This window comes from Rhipicephalus microplus, chromosome 6, assembly GCF_043290135.1.
Source record: "Rhipicephalus microplus isolate Deutch F79 chromosome 6, USDA_Rmic, whole genome shotgun sequence".
In the NCBI taxonomy this organism is placed as follows: domain Eukaryota; kingdom Metazoa; phylum Arthropoda; class Arachnida; order Ixodida; family Ixodidae; genus Rhipicephalus; species Rhipicephalus microplus.
The window spans coordinates 107,544,894-107,567,176 of NC_134705.1; the positions used below are offsets into that span (position 1 = coordinate 107,544,894).

The following is a 22,283-nucleotide window of genomic DNA, read 5'->3' on the forward strand; positions in this document are numbered from 1 at the left end:
TACCCTTCCTTGCTAATTTTGGTTCACGCGAAGTATAGGAGGTGACCACGAGAGCACCCAAACGTAAGAGGCTAGATGGAGGGATAGATATATAGATAGATACGCTCAAAGTCGCCGAAGTTTGCTGAGAAATGCTTCGAATTTAATATAATCTGGGCCAAATATTTTCCCTTTCCATTTTCGCAAAACATGCTTGTATTTTCAAACGAATGGGGCAACACATTGCTACCAACGCCTGAAATATTCTGAGTAATTGTTCTCTTTATTGCAAGGTAGTCCACGGATAACTTTATTGTGCACACAACGGTGCCAAGTTCTCATACGTTGTTGGGTATCACTTGTCTCAGCTTCTGGCGGCGTCTGCGCAGAGCTGATAGACGAAGTGCACAAAGCGATGGTGACTCAACGCAAAGTTTATGTACAGTATTAGCAGAGGCATTATAAATTTGGCACTGAGGCAACAACTTAACGACCTCGCACTGAGGTGCCACCATAATCCGGAATTGCTTTGGTCACTCTTTCTGTCTCTTCGCGCCATTTAGTTGTTTTAAATACCTTTGGGAACCCTTGTATCAGTTCCAAGCCTCCAGTCAGGAGTCGGCTGTGGCCGCTGGCTGGATTCGGAACCGTCGGTGAGGGGGGCTCTCCGCGCGTTTCTAAGACGCGCCGCAAGAGATGCCCTTGATTGCATCAGCCTTGCTTACTCGCTGGTTTTGATGATAACCGCATAAGCCTTTCTATCGATCGTGACGCCACTTGCTTCAGACGATACAACCTTGAATATTTTGTAGAAGCAATGAACTTTGGTTTGGACTCCCATGCATAACGGCGCCGAGATAGTGTAGTATGATAGTCCCATTTCATATTTAAACAGTATCTTGTAACACTGCCCAAATTGTTCAAGTTAGTAATCAAAAAGAAGTTTCCAAGGAAATAAGTAATATTCATGGCCTCTCAAAATTTAGCTTATCAACCATTATAAAGCCGGCACGAAAAAACAAGCCCCAGAAACGGCTAGGGACAATACATTACAGAGAACAATGCAAATGAGTACAAAGAGCACAAACGTAAACAAAAGCAAAGGTTGCACCAGGTACAAAACGCTCGTGGGAGGCAATTCATGTCTAGTGCAAAGATGCCATTACATGCGCACAGCGAAAAATATTTATTCTTTTGAACTTTATTCATCTTGGAATTATTTGCATTGAAATAGAAAAGCATTCTAAGTACTGCATAATGTATTTGTACGTAATTTATTGTGATCATGAAGAAGTTGAATTTTAATTTGATTGATAGATATGTGGCGTTTAACGTCCCAAAAACACCATATGAATATGAGAGACGTCGCAGTCTAGAGCTCCTGAAATCGCGACCACCTGGGGTTTTTTAACGTGGAATAAAACTTTATTACACGGGCCTACAGCATTTTCGCCACCATCGAAAATGCAGCTACCGCAATCAAGATTCGTCGCACGACCTGCGGGTCAGCAGTCGTGTATTTTAACCGCAAGGTGACCACGTTGGGGCAGGTTGTCTGGGGAAAACTATTTATTGTGTGTCAACTTGTAGAACGCAGCGGAAACCCAAGAAGCGCTCTCTTGCTTGCCTACGCAGCTCGTCACTTCTTCCTCTCAACTGGTTCAGTCCTCCATAATCCCATCCCCAGTGCCGAAGGCGCATGTAGTCGTGGCCGCTTCTTGTAGGTACAGCGTGCCGTTGTCTGCTAGGAGAGCACGCATATTTTTTGAACACTTTATGGTATTCGTCAATATGAATAAATTATAGTGAAAGAGAAGCCGCTTCCACCAGAAGGGACCAAATCTGCAATATTTATATTTACGCGGCCAATGCTCTCCCATGTGCGCTATGGGGGCAGTCACTCCATCATTGAATAAGAAGTCTTCGCCAAAGCACCTTCTGTGATAGATTCAAGCTGAGGGTCTTTTTCTGAATGATTTCATGTCTTGTGGTATTATGCGAAGGTTTATTGCTCACCTGCCGACTACATAAAATCACCTGAGTCGTCACAGATTGAAAATATGTTCCACACTTGCTGCTGCGATGACTTCGAGAGGCACTTTCCAGCACTCATATGTTCGAATCCGTAGAAATACCCTATCACTTGGCAGAAAGAATGACCAATAATATTCATGAATCGTTAGAGCATCTTATGTCAACCGAAGTATGCAAGTTGGATAGTTTCAGCAGGACATTGTCTTTGTTTCCTCGAAAGTTGCTTGCAACATATTTCACAATGTCAACAATCCACTTCAAATACCACAATCATGCCCCCTACAGCTTCTTTGGCTTCATATTTTGCTGATTTTACTAAAGCAATTAGAACGCACTCAACGAACCCTAAAAGTACCTGGTAAGCTGCCCAGTTAATAAATAAAAAGCGTGTGATCTGAGACGCCAGCTGCAAAAAAAAAAGAGCGTTACAAAGTCTGCACCACATGCTCCGCCGCGGTGGTCTAGTGGCTAAGGTACTCAACTGCTGACCCCCAGGTCGCGGGACTGAATCCCGGTTGCGGCCGCTGCATTTCCGATAGAGGCGGAAATCTTGTAGGCCCGTGTGCTCAGATTTGGGTGCACGTTAGAGAACGCCAGGTGGTTCAAATTTCCAGAGCCCTTCACTATAGCATCTCTTATAATCATATCGTGATTTAGGGACGTTAAACCACAAATATCAGTCAAAGTCTGCGTCACGATGAAGTACGGCGCTTACTAAGATTTCAAGTATTCCGTGCACATGAATAGTCGATAAAGTGGACAACAGGCGAAGCACCGCTGTAGCTCAGTTGGTAGAGAATCAGGCGCGCAATCTCTAGTTGGCAGGTGCGGCTGCCGCCATTGCCCAACTTTGACTTCGTCCAATTTGCTTTCTTCACAGCAGCTTGAAAAGTGCTACAACACCTTTACAACAATCAGACTGATGTACCCTCTACGCTCTTTTACTTCATTATCTTCTTTTATGCACATTACGATTGCATCATACTTATGAAGTGTGCCTTTTGTATGTAGAAAACGTGTTATTGTGCAAATACTACTGAATCTTTTTAGGCACCTAGTTGAATTAGGCATTAGTCGAAGTTTTATTTTATGAATCTGTGTCCTAATAACAATGCAATTATTTTTTTCAGCCTTCAAGTCCTTTAACTCTGGACAGTGTCATGATCGGTGGAGCTTTGGCAAGTTTTTTTATTCCAATACAAATATTGCAACATTTACGGTAAAACAAATGTTCTAAACATCAACCTGTTATGTGTCGTTAGTTGAGAGCACGACACAAAAAATAGTGGGGGACCCTTAGGCTTCGCCTTTAAGAGTTGAACGCGATAGTGAAATTAGGCCCGTAGTGTGCCCCTCAAACGTCAAATGCATGCTTATTGATATGTATTGTTACATACACACACACGCACACAGCAGATTGTACAAGCGTGCGCGCTAATGGTACATACAGGTCTTTGATCTAAAGCAAGACTCGCATGACCTGCAAGTCACACGCACCGCGCTCACCATCTGGAGGCCATAAAGCGTCTCACAATGCCTCACAAATAGCAGCACATTATCTAGCGCTTGCTTTTGCTTGGTCAACGCCTCTGGAAAGGCATGATAAGTTTTCTGCTAGATGGACATGATTGTTCATTTTTACAGCTGTTTGAAAGTTCCTGTGTGTTTTTAGCGACGATGGCTACACTATCCCGGCTTACTTCGACGTAGCTTGAGGCCTCCCAAATGCGCCTACAAATTGCCGAATAGGCTCGTTTTCGTCGTGACACCTGTCGAAGGAAATGCGCTAAAGGGGCCCTAGAACACGTCTTCAAGTAACCATGGAATGAATTCTTTTGGAGAGCTTATTGCCTCATCAATTTAACGCCACGAGAAGTTTAACCCCGTGTTCACAAATGCTCCTCGACTCGACTTTCACCCTTCACTTCATAGAGTTGACGACTGCACCGCTGCTCAGATGAAAATGACGCTGTGCTACTCAAGAATAGCAGCAAATTATCACTAATATGCAGTAAATTGCCCTGCCTTGAGATGACGCTCCCATCGGCTTTCTCAAGTGAAGGTGGAGCGTTGAGTGAAGGGGAGTTCTAGAATAAGAGGGTAAGAATCCGTCCAGTGTGAGTGAAGTTACAAATATTTGTCGCGTGCTCCAATTGTATTATCTCACCTCTCGCCCTGGCGAAAGCGCTGGAAGCTAAGCAGGAAGGGGTGGCGGGGGCAAAAAAAAAACACGTAATCCACACCTCATGACCTTGAGCACTTTTTTTTTTCTTCGCATGCGTGTTTTCTTTTCATTGTGATCGCTTGGCCACGCGTGAACAAGTGGCGGCCTTCCGCGGTGATCTCTGTAACTTGCTTTTTCTCTCACAGAAGATTTTTCGCTCGCAACCAATGGGGCCTACACTGACGGCAGTATTTCTGTGATCCCAGCTTTGTAATGCTCTTGCGTTAAAGCGGTACTATTACCAGTGCAAGATTGGTATCATTCAGATAAGTAGGTGCGCATGCGATCATCACACAGGAATGAGGTGGAGTATAAGTGTCACGGTAGAAACTCAAACCAAAGATTCACTCATTGCAGTGAACATTTTTCCAACTGTAAAAAGACTCAAAACAGCTCAGGCCAATACATGACTTTCAATTCGCATTTCAATTATTTCCCCTATCACACTTTATCTCTATAAGTCCCACAGTATTATAATTATTACATTGAATATAATACCTTGCTAAAGGTACTATAGGTGTCATTGTAGGCAGCTATTGCAGATTTGATATGTTATCAAAAAGGAATAAGGACTTACATATTATACGATAGTAAATAATAATTTGCTACAAAAACTAATTAGGGTTTGCCTAAAAGAAAATTTCATTCACATTGATCTCAAAACGAACTGCAAAAGGAGAATAAAAAGAGCCAGACTTTTCTAACAATTTTGTAAAGGCACAACTGTTCGTTGGCATTACAGGGTTAGAGGCGCGAAGGCTTTACATAACAGGGGGTACATACAGAGGTTCCGAGACAATACAATAAATGTAATTGGAAAATTTTCAAACAAATGTAGCATCCAGTACACAGGGACACTTTCACACGTTATGGTAGACGCATATTGTGACAGCAAACCACACGTCTTCTTTTGCGAAAATTCTCTTGTTATGAGAAGAAAGCAAGGCTATCAAAAAACGCTTTCGAGAGTTTTTCGTTAGAGAAGAAGGAGTTATTCGTCGCCTCTGTAAGACCAAATTGGTAGGCAATGCTACATGTGTGATCTAATCTCGAAGATTATCGCACTAGGTGCAATAAGATGCGTATCTCTTGTATGTGACTGATGAATTAAACAACAAGCTGCAAACACCAGGAAGCGTACAAAGTAATTTGAGGGCTCGAAGTGTCAGGGTGCGTTTCGAAGCACCAGTACTAATATATGATGAGTAATAGAATTTTTTAAACGTGTTGCGTGGGGTTGTATTGCTTGTATTTTTTCTGGAAGATATCGTTACGTGGAAAATAACAGTAGTCAGTCCACAGCCACAACGCAGCTCACCGACAACGTCCACTTCTTCACTCTCAGTCTGAGGCACCTTTAGGGGTATGTCCCACTTTGCCCTGTTTCAGTCAGCCAAAATCACATAACACAATCCCCGGCAGCAAAAGCGCCAACCCGGTGAGCTTACGGAGCCACAGCAGGAGCAGTGAGATAACGCTTGAGCCTTGATACGTAGACAATGTCCCGGGACAGCAGAGTAGAAGAGGTTGATTGATTATCAGGGACAATTTCATATGTAGTATCGGTCACTCGTCGAAGCACGCGGTATGGGCACGTGAAACGAAAAAAAAGTTTCTCTGAAAGGCCCACCTGCATTATTACGAAACGACTTCTGGCTATTTCATTTGCGAAGCTAGGTTTAAAGTTAACCACAGAAAATGTTCTAAATTTTAGTGCCTCTGTTTTTGGAAATTGCCACAGAGATGCATTCGATGTGGTGTGTAATTTTATTCAAGACTCTAAACGTTTTTCAACATAAAGCCTACGTTAACAGGTACTCAAAAAAAAAAGAAAACGTGTCGAAAAGTAATTTTTAAATCCGGATAAATCTGTGACATACCAAATTAATCGTGTTTGGCAAAAGCAGCTGTCTGGTCGGCTCCCAAAATCAAGGTATAGCTATTAGTGTCTACTTTCTTGTTGATTTTTTTCTCTCTATCTGAATCTTTGTTTTTTTTTAATATACTGTCTTCACTCTACTACTCCCCCCCCCTTTCTTTGTTGTAAGAGAGAGAGAGAGAGAGATAAAGATACAAGGTAAGGCAGGGAGGTTAACCAGACGCACATCCGGTTTGCTACCCTGCACTGGGGAAGGGATAAAGAGGAGAAAAGAGGTTGCAGAAAGATGAGAAGGTACACACAATCACGAGCACACTCGGGGAGCACACACAGTTTACAGGCGGTCGCTCAGGTTTGTTGACTTAAGGTAAAGTAGCAGTGCTTTAGTTGCTTTCTGCGCAACTGAGGCAGATGCCCAAGGTCCTAGTATCTTCTGCACACAAATGGTCCGGGGTCAAGTCGATTCAAAACCATCCGTAGCTGGCATCGCTGTGTGTCGTAGCAAGCGCAGCAGCACAGGACGTGTTCGATGGTCTCTTCATCTCCGCAGTAGTCGCATGTAGGAGTGTCTGCCATACCAATGCGAAAGGAGTACACCTTTGTGAATGCAACACCCAACCAAAGGCGGCATAACAGTGTCGCATCGGAGCGGGAAAGTTGTGATGGTAGCTTTAGCTTGAGCGAAGGATTCAGTTCATAAAATTGACACCTTTGGAAGCTGGTAGACGACCAGAACGTGCGTGTGAGATCTCGAGCCAGCAGGTAAAGTTGTCTTGCTGCATCATTCCTTGATAGAGGAATCGGGACTACACGGGTTTCTTCATGAGCTGAGCGGGCTGCATCATCGGCTAATTGATTTCCGGTAATACCGATATGTCCAGGCAGCCATTGATATATAATATCATGCCCTCGTGCTAGAGCTTCATGATGGCAATGTCTTATTTCTTGTACCAGTTGGTCATGGCTCCTCCTACGCATGGCAGACTGCAAACTTTGAAGCGCTGCCTTCGAATCACAGAATATGACCCATTTTCCTGGACGTTCTTGAACGAGATATTGTAATATATAGTGCAGTTATCGTCCATATGAGACTACATTATCTCTTGGCCAATCCCCCAGTGTGGGTATGAGCCATGGATTCTAGGCTAGAAACAAACAAACAAACAAAGACCCGCATGTCGCCTAGGGGACCAAAGAAGAAAGAACGAAGGAACCTTTCGGAAAATGTTCTTCGTGATGCCGCTCGTCGTAATGATGCTTCTGCAAGTCTTGGGACACCAATAATCTGCTCCGGGCAAACTGACGAGCATGGTCAGCTCGGGTAATAGCGTCGCGTGCATATTTAGAAGTAGACTGCGCAGTGGCTGGCAGGAAGTTATTCAACAGCACTGTTGGTTCGCGTCCAAACAGAAGGTAAAATGGCGAGTGCCCAGCAGTGTCATGCCGGGAGGAATTGTATGCGAACGTCACATAGGGTAGTGCAAGGTCCCAATCACGATGATCGGCCGTGACGTATTTCGATAGCATGTCTGTCAGGGTGCGGTTTAAACGCTGTGTAAGCCCGTTTGTCTGGGGATGGTACGATGTCATGAGCTTATGTCGGGTAGGGCAGGAACGCAGGATATCGTCACCTACTTTCGAAAGGAACGTACGGCCTCAATCTGTCAGCAGTTAACGAGGGGCTCCATGCTCTAAAGTGAGATCGCGTAATAGAAAATCAGCGACGTCTGTAGCACAGCTTATTGACCTGGCTCGCGTAACTGCATAGCGGGTCGCGTAATCTGTAGCAACAGTGACCCACTTGTTTCCGGAGGCGGATGTTGGGAAGGGACCGAGAAGGTCCAAAGCAACACAAAAGAATAGCTCCGATGCGATGTCGATGGGCTGAAGATACCCGTAAGGGAGTTCTGATGACTTTTTGCGACGCTTACAAATTTCGCAAGCGTTGAATTAACGACGTACGGAGCGTGAAAGGCCAGGACAATAGAGGAGGCTTCGCACATGGTCATATATGTGCGAGAGACACCAAGGTGACTCACGGTTGGCGTGTCATAGAGCTTGCGTAGGACTGTGGAGCACAGGTGCTTTGGTATGACCAGAAGTAGGTCGTGACCATTGGGCGATAAATTACGCCGATATGAGGTGTGGTCCTCTAAGGTAAACATGCGAACAGAAGCGTCTTGCGCTGAAGATGCAAGCTGTTGTATTAGGCGGCCGATATCCGGTTGGCGAGGCAGCTCGTCCCCGAGATAAAGCAGCTGGGAGATGGAAAGGACGCAACCCGCAGAATCAGTGCTCGTAGGATCGCAGTCGCGACAGCGTAGCGCGCCAGACAATCCACATCTTTGTGCAGTTTTCCTGATTTATACACTACGGTGTAAGAATACTTTTGGAGGCGGAGTGCCCAGCGGGCGAGACGACCTGTGGGATCTTTGAGGGAGGCGAGCCAGCAAAGAGCGTGGTGGTCGGTGAGAACTATAAATGGTTGGCCGTATAAGTAAGGGCGATATTTTGCGACTGCCCACAACAGCGCTAGGCATTCGTGCTCTGTGATGGATTAATTGCGCTCCGAGGGGGTCAGCAACCTGCATGCATAAGCTATCACGCGATGCTGCCCACGTTTTCACTGAACCAACACAGTGCCTGTTCCGTAACCACTGGCATCGGTGCAGACTTCGGTCGGGGCCGTAGGTTTGAAATGAGCCAGAACAGGAGAGGGAGTGAGCAAAGTGGTCAGGTCGGAGATTGCTGCTGCTTGCGAGGGACCCCAGGTAAACGTCTCATCTGGTTTGAGTAAATTTGTTAGGGGCCGAGCAATTTCCGCGAAGTTCTTGATGAACCTCCGAAAGTAGGAGCAGAGCCCCACAAATCTGCGGACATCTTTGGCAGTTTTCGGCACAGGAAAGTCCTTCACAGCTCGAACTTTTTCTGGGTCAGGCTGTACGCCGTAAGTGTCAACATTATGTCCATGTATTGTAATGCGGCGCCGACCGAACCGGCACTTGGATGAATTCAGCTGAAAGCTAGTGAGATAGAATACATCAAGAATTTCGGTCAGTCTCTCAAGGTGCGCTTCAAAAGCGGGAGCAAATACAATCACGTCATTCAGATAACAAAGACATGTAGACCACTTGAATTCATTGAGCAGGGAGTCCATCATTCGTTCAAAGGGGGCGGGGGCATTACATAAGCCGAAAGGCATGACTTTGAATTAGTAGAGGCCATCGGGTGTTACAAAAGCCATCTTTTCTCGGTCCATAGGGTCCACGGCAATCTGCCAATAACCAGAACGAAGATTGATAGAAGAAAAGTAGGCGGCACCATGGAGGCAATCAAGGGCGCCGTCAATTCGGGGCAGAGGGTATGCGTCTTTCTTGGTGATGTTGTCAAGGTGGCAATAGTCTGCACAAAATCATCCCGATTCGTCCTTCTTTTTAACTAATACCACCAAAGATGCCCAGAGACTGGAGGATGGTTCAATAATGTCCTTCGCTCGCATCTTGTTCACCTCCTTCTGAATGATGCTCCGCTCAAAAGCAGACACTCTGTAGGGACGGCGGTGAACATGGTTGGCATCCCGTGTGCGTATGCGATACTGGACAAACGACGTCTGCCCTAGAGGTCGGTCGCCAAAATCGAAAATATTCTGGTAGGCCTCGAGAAGATGCTGTAAGGCTTCAACTTGCGGAGGCGGAAGATCAGTGGCAATCATGTCTACAATTTGACGGCTGCCCAAATGTGTTGCGAGTGGTGTGCGCTGCGTTGAAACAAGGGTGTCTAAAGCAAGCACTTCAGTTTGTGAATCGAGCGACGGACTTAGGTGGGCCACAGAAATGCCTTGTGGAAACACATGACTGATGTAGCCGAAATTTGCAAGTGGTAGGCAAGTTCTGTTATCTGTGATGCTGAGCGCCATGTAGGGAACTGCAACATTGTTCGCAAGGAGTACGTCGGTGAGAGGCGTAGCGTAATAGTCACCATCGGGCGCAGCTGGTGAGCACAAAAAATCTATGTACGTCCCAGTTTTGGAGGGCAGGTGAACAAAGTCGCTGCATTGTAATCGGCATGCTGGTTGGTACGGGGCGTCACTGATTTGTGGCAGTTAAAGGTGGAGCACACAAGCGGAGCTATCAATCAGAGCAGAATTGGCAGCAAGAAAATCAAGGCCTATAGTATGAGGTCCTGGGAACATGTTGCAAGCACGGTAAAAAAGAGGACCACTTGATGACCGGCTACGGTAAGTTGAGCTGTGCACATACCGACGACAGAAACTCTTGCGTCATCTGCAACTTGGACGACACAGGTCAAGGGACCCTCTTCATGCGACGACGAAAATGCGAACAGACGTGAGCGCTCGTATCAATCAAAGCTTTAACAGGTGTGCCATCAACAAATACTTCAAGGGTGTTCCGGTTCAAACGTAAGGGCATCATAGGATTTTTCGGGTAAGGTCGACTGGACAGCTTCACGCCCAGAAGCTGCGCAACCTAGTTTTACGGTGACAATCGGCGGTTAACAATGGCGAGGGAGAGCGGCGACGCGTATTTGAACGAGAAGGGTGGCTTTGAAGCGGCGGCGGCGACGACGGGACAGGGCGGCTGTAGTCCTCAGGGGCAGTAAATGCTGTAGACTCAGTGCAGGTCGGATAATGGTAGTTCGGTGGACGGAATTAGTTACTGTAAGCGGGGCACGAGCCAGAAGGCATAGATGGCCAATGGCTGCGGCAGTAACGAGCGATGTGTCCTGCGCGACTACAGCGGAAGCAGATTGACTTATCATCAGCTGTCCGCCATTCAGACGGGTTTCTCGTTCGAATAGAGTACGGATGGCGACGTCTCATGTCCACAGAAGCTATCGAGGGATCAGTATTATCCAGGATGGATGCAGTGGACAAGATACCCAGGTTAGCAAATTCCTGGCGGACAACAGCCTGGATCAAGGAGACAGCTGGCGTTGGGGCGTTGGCAATGTCGGTTTGTTGGCAGCCGGGTAAGCGGCCTCGAGTTCACGTCAGACGATGCGCGTCACGTCTTCGGTGTTAGACGGATGACAAGAAGTGGCTTCGCTAGACGACGTTACAGCGGTGTTGGGTAGGCGCTGGTACTGGTGCAAAATGCGTCGACTCTTCGCCTGCTCGAGACGGCGGCACTCTTTGATAACGGCGACGATGGTCGTTACGTTCATAAATACAAGCAGGCTGAACGCATCGTCTGCGATTCTTTTTAAAACGAGCGAAATATTGTCTGCCTCAGTCATGCTGGGATCGGCCCTTTGACACAACGCTAAGATGTCTTGAATATAAGCCAAGTAGGGCTCAGTGGACGTCTGTGTACGCACGGCGAATTGCTTTCGGGCATCAAGCTGTTGACCAAACGGGTTGCCAAAAAAGGTCACAGAGCTGTTGTTAAACATTTTCCAGCTTGTGATTTCGTGCTCGTGGGTCTCAAACCAGATGCGAGGGGTCTTGTCAAGATGGAAATGTTATTTAGAAGCATAACGGTTGGGTCCCAGCCATATTTCTTGCTGACACGCTCGTACAAACTAAGTCACTTGTCCACATTTGCGTTGTCCTCTCCAGTAAAGGTACCGGGATCACGGGGTTCCGTTAGGGCGATGTACCGGGTTGCTGTCGTTGCCGAGGTAGGTGGCGAAGACGTATCCCCACCCGGAGTCATGGCAGCAGACTTAAGGAGGCATCCACTTCGTAGCTCCGTTGTCAAAAGAGCACCTAGCACTTCCACCAAAATGTTACGTGGAAAATAACAGTAGTCAGTCCACAGCCACAACGCAGCTCACCGACAACATTTACTTTTTCACTCTCAGTCTGAGGCACCTTTATGGGTAGGTCCCACTATGCCCTGTATCAGTCAGCCTAAATCCCGTAACAATATGACTGTGATGTGTGCCAAGTGAATGACGCGTACTCAAGCTTCGGTCGCACATACGTCAAGTAAACACGTTCAGGATGTCAACGGAAGTGGATTTGAGATTTTAACATTTCGCAACCAAGTGTGCGTGATGCCTCAGAACTTATTGTTTGAATATGTAATACTCCTGATAGTAATGGTGTTAAGTATACTACTAACTACTTGTGACTTTCGGATATTGCGATGGGAGACAAATTTATGTGGTATGTATGTTGAATCGTAGTGCATTCTCGGGAGGCTCTGATTGGTTTGCATTTAGGCTAGTTTCATGGCATGAACCTCTGCTCATGCCATGTAGCGGTATTGTCCAAATCATATTTAATAGCAGTGATATCATTCAAGTCGGGAATTCAGGTATGAAATGCGGACGCATCGCCAAAAGGCGAAGTATTGTTTTTTTTTCTTTTTCGAAGCTATATGAAGTGATACAAGTATCTAAAGTAGGCTCCGCTAAATCTGTCTGGTGACCATTCATAGAGGTGCACCAGCCACGCGATCAACGCGATCGCTAGCGAAGGTGGCTTTTCGTAGTGTCACAGTGTTTCGCCAGCTGCAACTTTTATTCAATAAAAAGGCCTCATTACGTCACTGGTAAAAGCAGGTGGCGTAGCAAGCTAGCATTGCCACTATGCCGCTCCGGCCACCGTGATGAGCCCTATGAGCTCGCACTGGCCACTGGCGATGCAAGGAATGTGTTTTGCAGAAAATAAAGGGTGCTGGAAAAATTCTCAGTTCAAATTGTCTCCTGTGCGTCAGACGATCGCAGCATTCAAAAGACTATTGCTACAGGGTAAACACTCATACGAGGTGGAGGTACAGAGTAAACACACCGCTGCCCATGCAATGCGAGCAATCAAAAGAGCGTCTGTGAACCGCTTCTTTAGTTCAAGTCTGTCACTCCGTAGCGTAAACTGCGCCAATAGTGGGCACATATTGTTGGGCGTGTGAAAAATAGCAATGTTTAAATGTGCACAACAGCTAATATTTCGTGACCGCCAGCAGTTATTCGTTCTAAAGCTGCACCATTATCTGCGGGGAGGCGAAGTGGCAGAATGCGGTAGCGCTTACGTGCCTCTGTTCTTCGCCGGTGCAGTTTTCTGAGATTGTGTTTTGTAGAATTTTGTTAATGATGAAATTTTTTACAACTTTGTAGAGCGCTGATAAAATATACAGTGTGTTGCTTACGCCCATACTAAAACATATAGGTAGTCTAAATGGTCGTGTTATACTTGTTTCAGACTCCACCGTAATCTAGGCCCATTCCCGAAACACAAGCGCAAAAAATCACACTGGTGCTGAATATGTATGAATGGATACACAAGATGCGTTACTTTATTTGACATCACAAAACCTAAATAGATCTAGGGTTGAACATAGAAGATGACTTTGCGCTAAAATAAACATTCCTTGTCATCTGTAGCAACATAATAGTGCAAAAAACCACATTTTGGCGACCCCACAAGGGAAACCTGTGGTGAGAAAATTGTTTCGCCACACGGGTGCTTTATAGACAAAAAAAGTTATGCGCAATGGTCTTCGGTTACGGAACTGTCAGTAGCTACTCGAGTGCTACTGCAGTGGTCTCGTATAAGTTGATGCGAAATGCCATAGGTCGGCGTAATAAAAGGTGGCATTGCACGTTGCCCAACGCCAGATAGACAAAGAGTCTGAAGTCTTCCACTATGGCGTGCCTCGTCATCATACAGCGGCCTTGACGAATGATAACCGAGGTCCAAGTGAAAATAAAGCGATATTGAAGAAATTTTTCGCTCTGAGATAAATTGCTCAATTGATGAATTCAAATGATTTGCCAGAAAAATGGTGCATTGACAACTCTTCTTTTACTTGTTCAACAGACATGGGTTAATTTTCGATGCGGCAAAAGTAAGTTCTGAGTCGGAACTTGCTAAACTTGAACGTGTTTTTACGTCATGAGTATTTAACTCGTTTTGTGTATTTTTGCCAGATTACTTAACGAATTTTAAAACATTAATATTTCGGGAGGTTAAATTTGCTATCCCTCATCGAAATACAGTGAGTGTGCGTGGCATACAGTATCATAATGGCTACTTACGCCACCCTAATCATTGATTAAACGATTCTCATGTAAGAAATGCAGTTGATTAGGAACCGCTTATTTTATTTGCGTTCTTCGAACAGAATTCATGTTTTAAAATACATGAGTTGAAGTACGTGGCATAAACTACTAAATTGTCTTAGTTCGCAAAATATGACCCAGAGTTGTACTGGTATTCTATCACACAAAAGGGATCCTATGAAGGTGCCGGCTGAGGATGCTCTTAAATCGTGCTTGTGCGCTTTGGCTGTTTGTGCAAAAATTATAGTGCAACCGTTACAAAATGTGCTTATCGTCTTCTTAGGGTTAAGAGAAACCCAACAACATCAACATTTGGGCGTGGGCTTCTATGCTTTTGAACTTTACCAAAAAGACGCCGGCTAAACCAGCGCGACGTTCAACGGAATTCGCGCCAGTGGCATAGTGCCAGTGGCTTGGTTTCGAAGCAGCTTGCCGGAGTGTGAACTGGCACTCTGAAGGCAGTCATCACGAATTCAGTACCGAAATCCATGTCGCAAATCACTAATGTCAATCATGAGCCCGTCTCTATTCATTTACGATCACCAATCACTCATGGACATTTGGGAGCGCAAAGTAGTGGCCGCAACGCTCAGGCCAGCCGACAGCCACATTTGATGATCGTGGAATACGCAATAGCAGGCGATCAAACGTGCGTGCCTTCGAAAGCATTGTTTAAACATGCCACTAACGAAATGATTCTTGTGCAACGAACGCACCAGCCAATGCTTCTACGTTGAAAGACCATGCTGAGGCTGCCAAGCAAAGATTTCAAAGTTGTAACTACATCAAGACATCCTATAAAGCTATAGAACATTGGCCTCGCTAAATATCTCTAAGTCTAAATAACAATGCACTCTATTGAAAATACCTGTAGAATAATTAAAGCCAGCATAAGCAGGCAAATCCTACCGTTAGCTGGAAGTACATAAAATCCAGACGTACAATATTCACTTACTAGTGGTAACCTGAATTAGAGCGGCTGACGCATCCAACCGTGGCGGCATCTGCAAAGCCTACACGGACGAATCCTACAAATATGTTTATGCAGAAGTATTGAAGAAAAACTCTGACATCGTTATCGTAAATGCCAAAAGATTAGGCGCATCAAGACACGTGGTAATCAGCTTTGCCAGCCAGGCCTCCTGCCATGATTCGCTACGGATATTTCACTTTGGAAGTATATCTCTTCCATAAGATGCCTGCTTCTACTTCAAGAAGCTAGAACACCACACTTACGTGTTTGCTGAACGCTGAACGCGCAGTTCGCTTAACGAACAGTGCAGCTGTCACACTGGTGTAGTTGTTGCGGTGCTCAAATTGTAACACCCTGGTGGAAGCATGAAACGTTGTCCAAGGAGGCCGCATTTTCCTGGAGCTGAGAGTGTAATGGTAATTTAGGTAAAGGCCTAACAGCCGATTACCGATCTCGACAACAGTACTGATCTCCATAACAGACTCCACAACAGACTACACGACAGACTTCATCATGAGGGCATTACAAAAACTGTGATTTAATAAAATTTCTAATAAAAGAAAAGTAACGTGGCCGTCTTTCTTGCACATTACCCGATATTCTGCTAAACAATGTGGATTGTCGTCACATGTGCACGTTGAATGTTCAAAATGTTACAAGTGCTTAAAATTGAGAACTACAAACTTCAGCCACCAAAATATCAAGGATACTGCAACGCACGGTTGAAACAAAGAAGAAATTATGAAAATAAAGAAAGAAATATGAGCTATGCTAAACAAGAAAGATAGCACGACAAGGCCGCGATTCATGAACTGAACCACATTGTGGTTTAGGCATGCAATCGAAATCTTCAATCTTTTCCACCAACGACACCAAAGGGTCTCCGAACAGGCGCTGAGTGGCAAAAGAAATCTTTGTCTTCTTTATAAACGAACAGTGTCCCGCTCCAGGGCATAAAATGTGGATCTAGATAATAACTTCCAAAGGACATGTCATCTGCTAAATATCATTACTAGAACTACTTTTGCTGCAAGCTTATGCACAACGCAGCTAAACAATATATGCAGTTCAGCTTATGTCAATTTACGCATCTCTCATTCCACACTGTCATGTTATACCATAAGTAAAGTCTGCACTGTAAAGTCAAGGATTAAAAAAAGTCTAGTTTTTTTCATCCTTAACTTTGCAGTGCAGCCTTTACCTTAAAGTATGTATGTTCCTACCCTCACAAGCTTCTCCGAATAATAAATAATATTTTTAGTCGCCGCAACAATTAGGCTGCTTTTCTGGCGCAAATGGTTTCTTCCTTCCTATTGTGGCAATTCATGCTTACTATATGGTGCTTATTTTGCAGGGATTCGCAGCAAGCATAGAATTTCAATGCAACCTACTGTACTAATCACTGTTCAATGTACTAATTTGAATCTACTTCAGCTAAGCTATATATCCAGCTCTAATTTTGTCCGTCTAGGTATCTGTCATTACAAATTGTCATGCGATACTCTTTTCAGTCACCGCTACAATTAGGCCCCTTTCCTGGCCCAAGTGGGGTAAGTGTTTCGATTATCAAATGATTTCCTGCATGTCACGTGGTGTTTTTTCTTATTTTGTAGAACTTGCAGCAAGCGTAGTCTTTCAATTCAATACACTCTATTTCTGCCCAATCTGATGACCTGCGTTCTCACTCATGTAAACAATATATGCAGTTCTGCATTCATTCGTCTTGGTATCTTCCATTCAAAACTCTCATGCTGTACTCCTTACAGTAGGCGTTACGTATAACCCACTTTTCTTGCCCACGTGGGGTGATTGTTTCTACAATCTTGTCATTTCCCGCATGTCACGTGGTGTTTTCTAATTCGTGCGGATTGGCAACAAGTAGAATTTTAATGCAATCTACTTTATTACAGCCCACTTTGATGAACCGCGTTCTATTTCAGCTGAACATTATATGCAGTTCTGCGTTTGTTTGCCTAGGTATCTCCCATTCGAAACTGTCATGTTGTACTCTTTTCAGTCACCACCACGATTAAGCCACTTTCCTGGCCCAAGTGGGGTAAGTGTTTTTACAATCATGTCATTTAGTGCATGTCACGTGTTGTTTTTCTTATTTGGTACGAATTTGCAGCAAGCGTGGAAGTTCAACGCAATGAACTCAATTACAGCCCAGCCCCACCGCGGTGGTCTAGTGGCTAAGGTACTCGGCTGCTGACCCGCAGGGCGCGGGTTCGAATCCCGGCTGCGGCGGCTGCATTTCCGATGGAGGCGGAAATGTCGAGGCCCGTGTGCTCAGATTTGGGTGCACGTTAAAGAACCCCAGGTGGTCAAAATTTCCGGAGCCCTCCACTACGGCGTCTCTCATAATCATATTTATTTTATTTATTTATTTATAAATACTGCGATCCTTCAGCTGAAAGATCATGGCAGGGTGGGAAAAAAATGTTCGAGAATCGGTACATACAAAAAAAATAATGAAAACACAATAAATCGTACGATTTGAATATACAAGGCGAAGGTTCACAAACGCTTATTTCAACAAATTTTTCGAGTAACATAACACATAATAACGTAACACGTAGAATACGGGTTATAGACTAACACAATAATTACAATAAAACAAATAATACAATGCAATGTGTAGTGATGGTTTAGGCGATGCTGTTTTCAAACAATGACAGTTTCTTCTGTAAAATGACATCATTTGTCAGGCTATTCCAGTCATTAATAGTTCTAGGGAAGAACGAATACTTGTGGCAGTTAATCCGTGAAGGTAAAGGAGTTATCGTTTTACTATGTCGCTTGCGAGTTGCGTAACCGGAAGAATACCGAAGAATGCCTGCATTGTCAACATTTAAATGACCATTTATTAATTGATAGAAAAACTTAAGCCGGCAAGTGCGGTTTCTGTCCACAACGGGTTGCAGACCGCTTTTTACCAATAATTCAGATACGGATGTTCTACCGTAGGAGTTATAAATAAAACGTAAGCCCTTGTTCTGCACTTTTTCTAATTGATTAATGTTACGTTTAGTGAATGGATCCCATATTATTACAGCATATTCCAACATTGGACGAATGAGTGTTTTATATGCCAACATGCGTACAGACGGGGTAGAATATTTTAAGGATCGCTTTAGAAAAAAAAGTTTCCGTAGACATTTACCTGTAGTTATATCGACGTGTTTATTCCAGTTTAGATCATTAGTTATCCATACTCCAAGGTACTTGTATTCTGCAACTTCTGTAAGATTGACGCTATTTGTGCCGTACTGATAACATAAAGGATTTTTCTTTAGTGTTATTTTCATATAAACAGTTTTGTTGTAATTAATTGACATTTGCCATTCCTGGCACCAAGAGACGACCTTGTTGAATTGATTATTGAGCCTTATCTGATCTCCAGCAGTTGATACCTTCGTGTATAATACACAATCATCAGCATAAAGCTTTACACTTACAGAAAGGTCATTCGTTATATCATTTATGTATAATAGAAAAAAAAGAGGTCCGAGGACCGAGCCCTGAGGTACGCCGGAATCCACAGGAAGTTTGCTGGAACAACTGTCATTAAATGAAACAAATTGTTGCCTGTTTTCAAGATACGCTCGTATCCATACTATAAGTTTCGGATTTTTCAAGATATATTGCAATTTATGAAGTAATTTTTTATGTGAAACTTTATCAAAGGCCTTTTGGAAGTCCATAAAAATGGCATCTAGCTGTTCACCTTCATTTAGTGCGGTAGCAAAATCATGGATGGTTTCAACCAGCTGTGTAGTGGTAGAATATCCACGTCTAAATCCATGCTGCGCTTTTGTTAGTACTTTGTGTTCATCAAGAAATGTAACAATCTGTTTGTGAATTATGTGCTCGAGAATTTTACAAGCTGTAGAGGTTAACGAAACTGGTCGATAATTCTTTATTTGAGTTTTATCACCTGCTTTGTGTAGAGGCTTAATTCGAGCAATCTTCCAGTCCTCAGGGAGTACACCTTCGTTCAAAGACCTAGTATATAACACACACAAATATTTCGCGCACCACTCTGCGTACCGTTTTAAGAAGGCAATCGGTATCTCATCTGGTCCAACAGATTTCTTAACATCCAGATTTAGCAATAAATTAAAGATACCCTCTTCAGAAATAGTGACATCTGATATTGGTGGTAGGTTCGCATCGAAAGGTGGGAGATGATTATTATCTTTTGTATAGACGCTGTTGAAATAGTTATTAAAGGCCGTACAGACAGCTTTTTCATCACTCTCTAATTTTCCATCTAAAAGAAATACATCGGTAGAGCACGTGCCCGGAGTGACCTCTTTCCAAAATTTTCTTGGACACGTTTTAATAAATGACGGCAATTTTTCGTTAAAATACTTTTCTTTGTCACGAAAAGATTTTTCTTTAATTTCTTCACGTATATTGCAAATAGTTGTTTTTAAATTAGGACTGTTAGCCTTGTTCGACCTTTTTTTTAACCGTTTCAACTTTCGCTTCAGCTGTAACGTCTCTCTTGTTATCCAGGGATTGTGATTCTCTACTTTCTTTGTAATTAAAGGGATAAAACGCTGCACACAATCTTCAATCATTCTCTTAAAGCAAAGCCACAGATCTTCAACGCTACGATTACTTGCATTGAAATGATCATATTAAAAGGCCAGAACATCAATTATAGATTCATCATCTGCTTTTGAAAAATTGGGAAATTTCTTCACCATCCTCTGCTGACTAAGTTCAACTCCCTTTAGCTTTAGTACCACAGCCTTGTGATCCGATATGCCATTTGTGACGCTGCACAACATGCTTTCTTTTATATTGCCACTTACAAGATATATATCTAGGATAGATTTCGTCCCCTGATCTATTCTGGCAGGGTCGGTGACTATTTGCGTCAAATCATATTGAAACATTATATCGGATATTTGAGTATCCGCAGCTTGACATGGGTCTGATATAAACGTTTCCCAAATCATATTTGGCATATTAAAATCTCCCGCTATGATTAATTTATCTTCAGTTTTTACGTGACAATGAAGGTAATCCTTAAGCTTTGCGATAACATCAAGGGAAGCATTTGGTGGCCTGTAAACGACACCAAGAAGATATTTAATATTGCCAATATACACTTTACAGAAGATGCTTTCTATGTCTTGAACGTCTGGCATTTTTACGACACGTGTATTATTCCTAAAAAGAATAGCAACGCCCCCTCCCCTCCCATTTCGATCCTTACGGAACACTCTGTAATTTTTCGGCACAAACTCACTATCAAAAACATCATCTCGTAGCCATGTCTCAGTTAGTAATACAATATCTGGGTCATGTGCTAAAAGCATGCCTTCCAACTTCTCAGCCTTATTAACAATACTGCGGCAATTTACATTTAACACCACTAAGCATCGTTCATCTAGTTTCCCCGAACCTTAATTTGGTTAGATAACTTATATCTTGTATTCTTATTATCATCCCAGCAAAAAAACTTTCCATCAATGCTTATTTTGTCAAAAACTAACTTCACTTTAGATCCACTTGCACGCTCGCGCGACGAACTTTGCCACAACTTTTTTCTGATATCACGTACACGAGCGGAAAAGTCTTCACTTATCGACAGCTCGGTGCCCTTCAGCTTGGAACACCTCTGCAGAATAGCTACCTTGTCTCGGTAATCGAGTATTTTTATAATTACTGGGCGTTTTTTGCCATTCTTTTTTCCCAATCTGTGACATCTTTCTATGCCCCTGACATTCACTCCCAGCTTTCCCTCAAACAAGTCCTTTTTTATTGTTTCAGTAAGGTCAGCAGTCGTTTCATTAGCTTCTTCCCCTAGGCCAAAAACAATCAAGTTATTTCGTCGACTTCTGTTCTCTAACTCGTCAATTTTTTGACCGCGAATTCAAAGTCTTTCTCAAGCTGTGTTGCTCTTTGCTTTAAGTCGTTTACATCTGTTTTCAGTTCAATCAAAGGTTTTGTCTGTATTTCGACGGAACTCATCCTTTCAGTCAAGCTAGCAACTTCTTTTTCGATTTTTTCTTGTTTTGATAAGACACTGTTCATCATATCAGTGATGTGTTTTTGTCCTGAAAGAAGCTGCTGCAGTATTTCTTTATCTGAAGGGCCTGGGTTTGCTTCAATATCCCCGCAAACTAACAAATCCACGCCAAAAGCACAAATGCATGAAAAAAAGCTGCCAAGTGGGCGTGGCAGCAACACTAAAAAGCGGTTTTCACTGCGGTAACATGGCGTAGGCAAGTAGGAACTAACCTGCACCACAAAGACGAATGGTTTGGTGAGCATTTCACCCTGAGTGCCGCTGCCTGGCCCACTGAAGTTCGACGGAGGTACGTGGCTTCTTATAGCCGTTGGAAGGTCCGAGGTTGCTGACGTCACCGATGTTGGCGCATGCGTCGGAGTCGGGACTAAGGAAAGGGCGGCTTCTTCGATAAGACAACGGTGACCACGCAGCGGAATCTCGATGCCGTGAAGCTCCTTATAGCCATATGGTGGTTTTGGGACGTTAAACCCCACAAATCAATCAATGAATTACAGCCCAATCTGATGAACTGCGTTATATTTCAGCTGAAGAATATATGCAGTTCTGTGTTTGTCTAAGTATCTCCCATTCTAAACTCTCATGTTGTAATCTTTTCTGTCGCCACTACGGCTAACGCACTTTCCTGACTCAAGTGTGGCAAGTTTTTTACGATCATGATATTTCCTGCATGCCACGTGGTGTTTTTCTTATTTCGTACGCATTTGCAGAAAGCGTTCAATTTCAATGCAATCCACTTTCTTACAGAACAATCTGATAAATTCTGTTCTATTTAAACCAAACAATATATGCAGTTCTGCGTTTGTTTGCTTAGGTATCTCCCATTCGAACCTGTCATTGTGTACTTTTTTCAGTCGCCACCACGATTAAGCCCCTTTCCTGGCCCAAGTGGGGTGAGTGTTTCGATTATCAAATGATTTCCTGCATGTTACGTGGTGTTCTTCTTATTTCGCTGAATTTGCAGCAAGCGTAGGATTTCAATGCAATACACTTTATTACAGCCCAATCTGATGACCTGCGTTCTATCTCAAGTAAACAATTTATGCAGTTCTGCGTTCGTTCGTCCAGGTATCTTCCATTCGAAACTCTCATGCTGCACTCCTTTTCAGTCCGCGCTATGTAT

At 43.8% G+C, this 22,283-nt stretch overlaps 1 protein-coding gene across 4 annotated transcripts in view; it reads left to right on the forward strand.

The window, feature by feature from the left end:
* Positions 1 to 22,283, forward strand: part of LOC119167424 (uncharacterized) — a 179,600-nt gene that overhangs the window by 48,658 nt on the left and 108,659 nt on the right. For all 4 annotated transcript variants that reach the window (XM_075866399.1, XM_075866402.1, XM_075866401.1 and 1 more), the window contains 4 exons: positions 3,144 to 3,191; positions 16,626 to 16,664; positions 17,132 to 17,170; positions 22,015 to 22,053. In XM_075866399.1, coding sequence (XP_075722514.1) covers positions 3,144 to 3,191; positions 16,626 to 16,664; positions 17,132 to 17,170; positions 22,015 to 22,053 — 165 coding nt within the window. The remainder of the gene's footprint in view (positions 1 to 3,143; positions 3,192 to 16,625; positions 16,665 to 17,131; positions 17,171 to 22,014; positions 22,054 to 22,283) is intronic.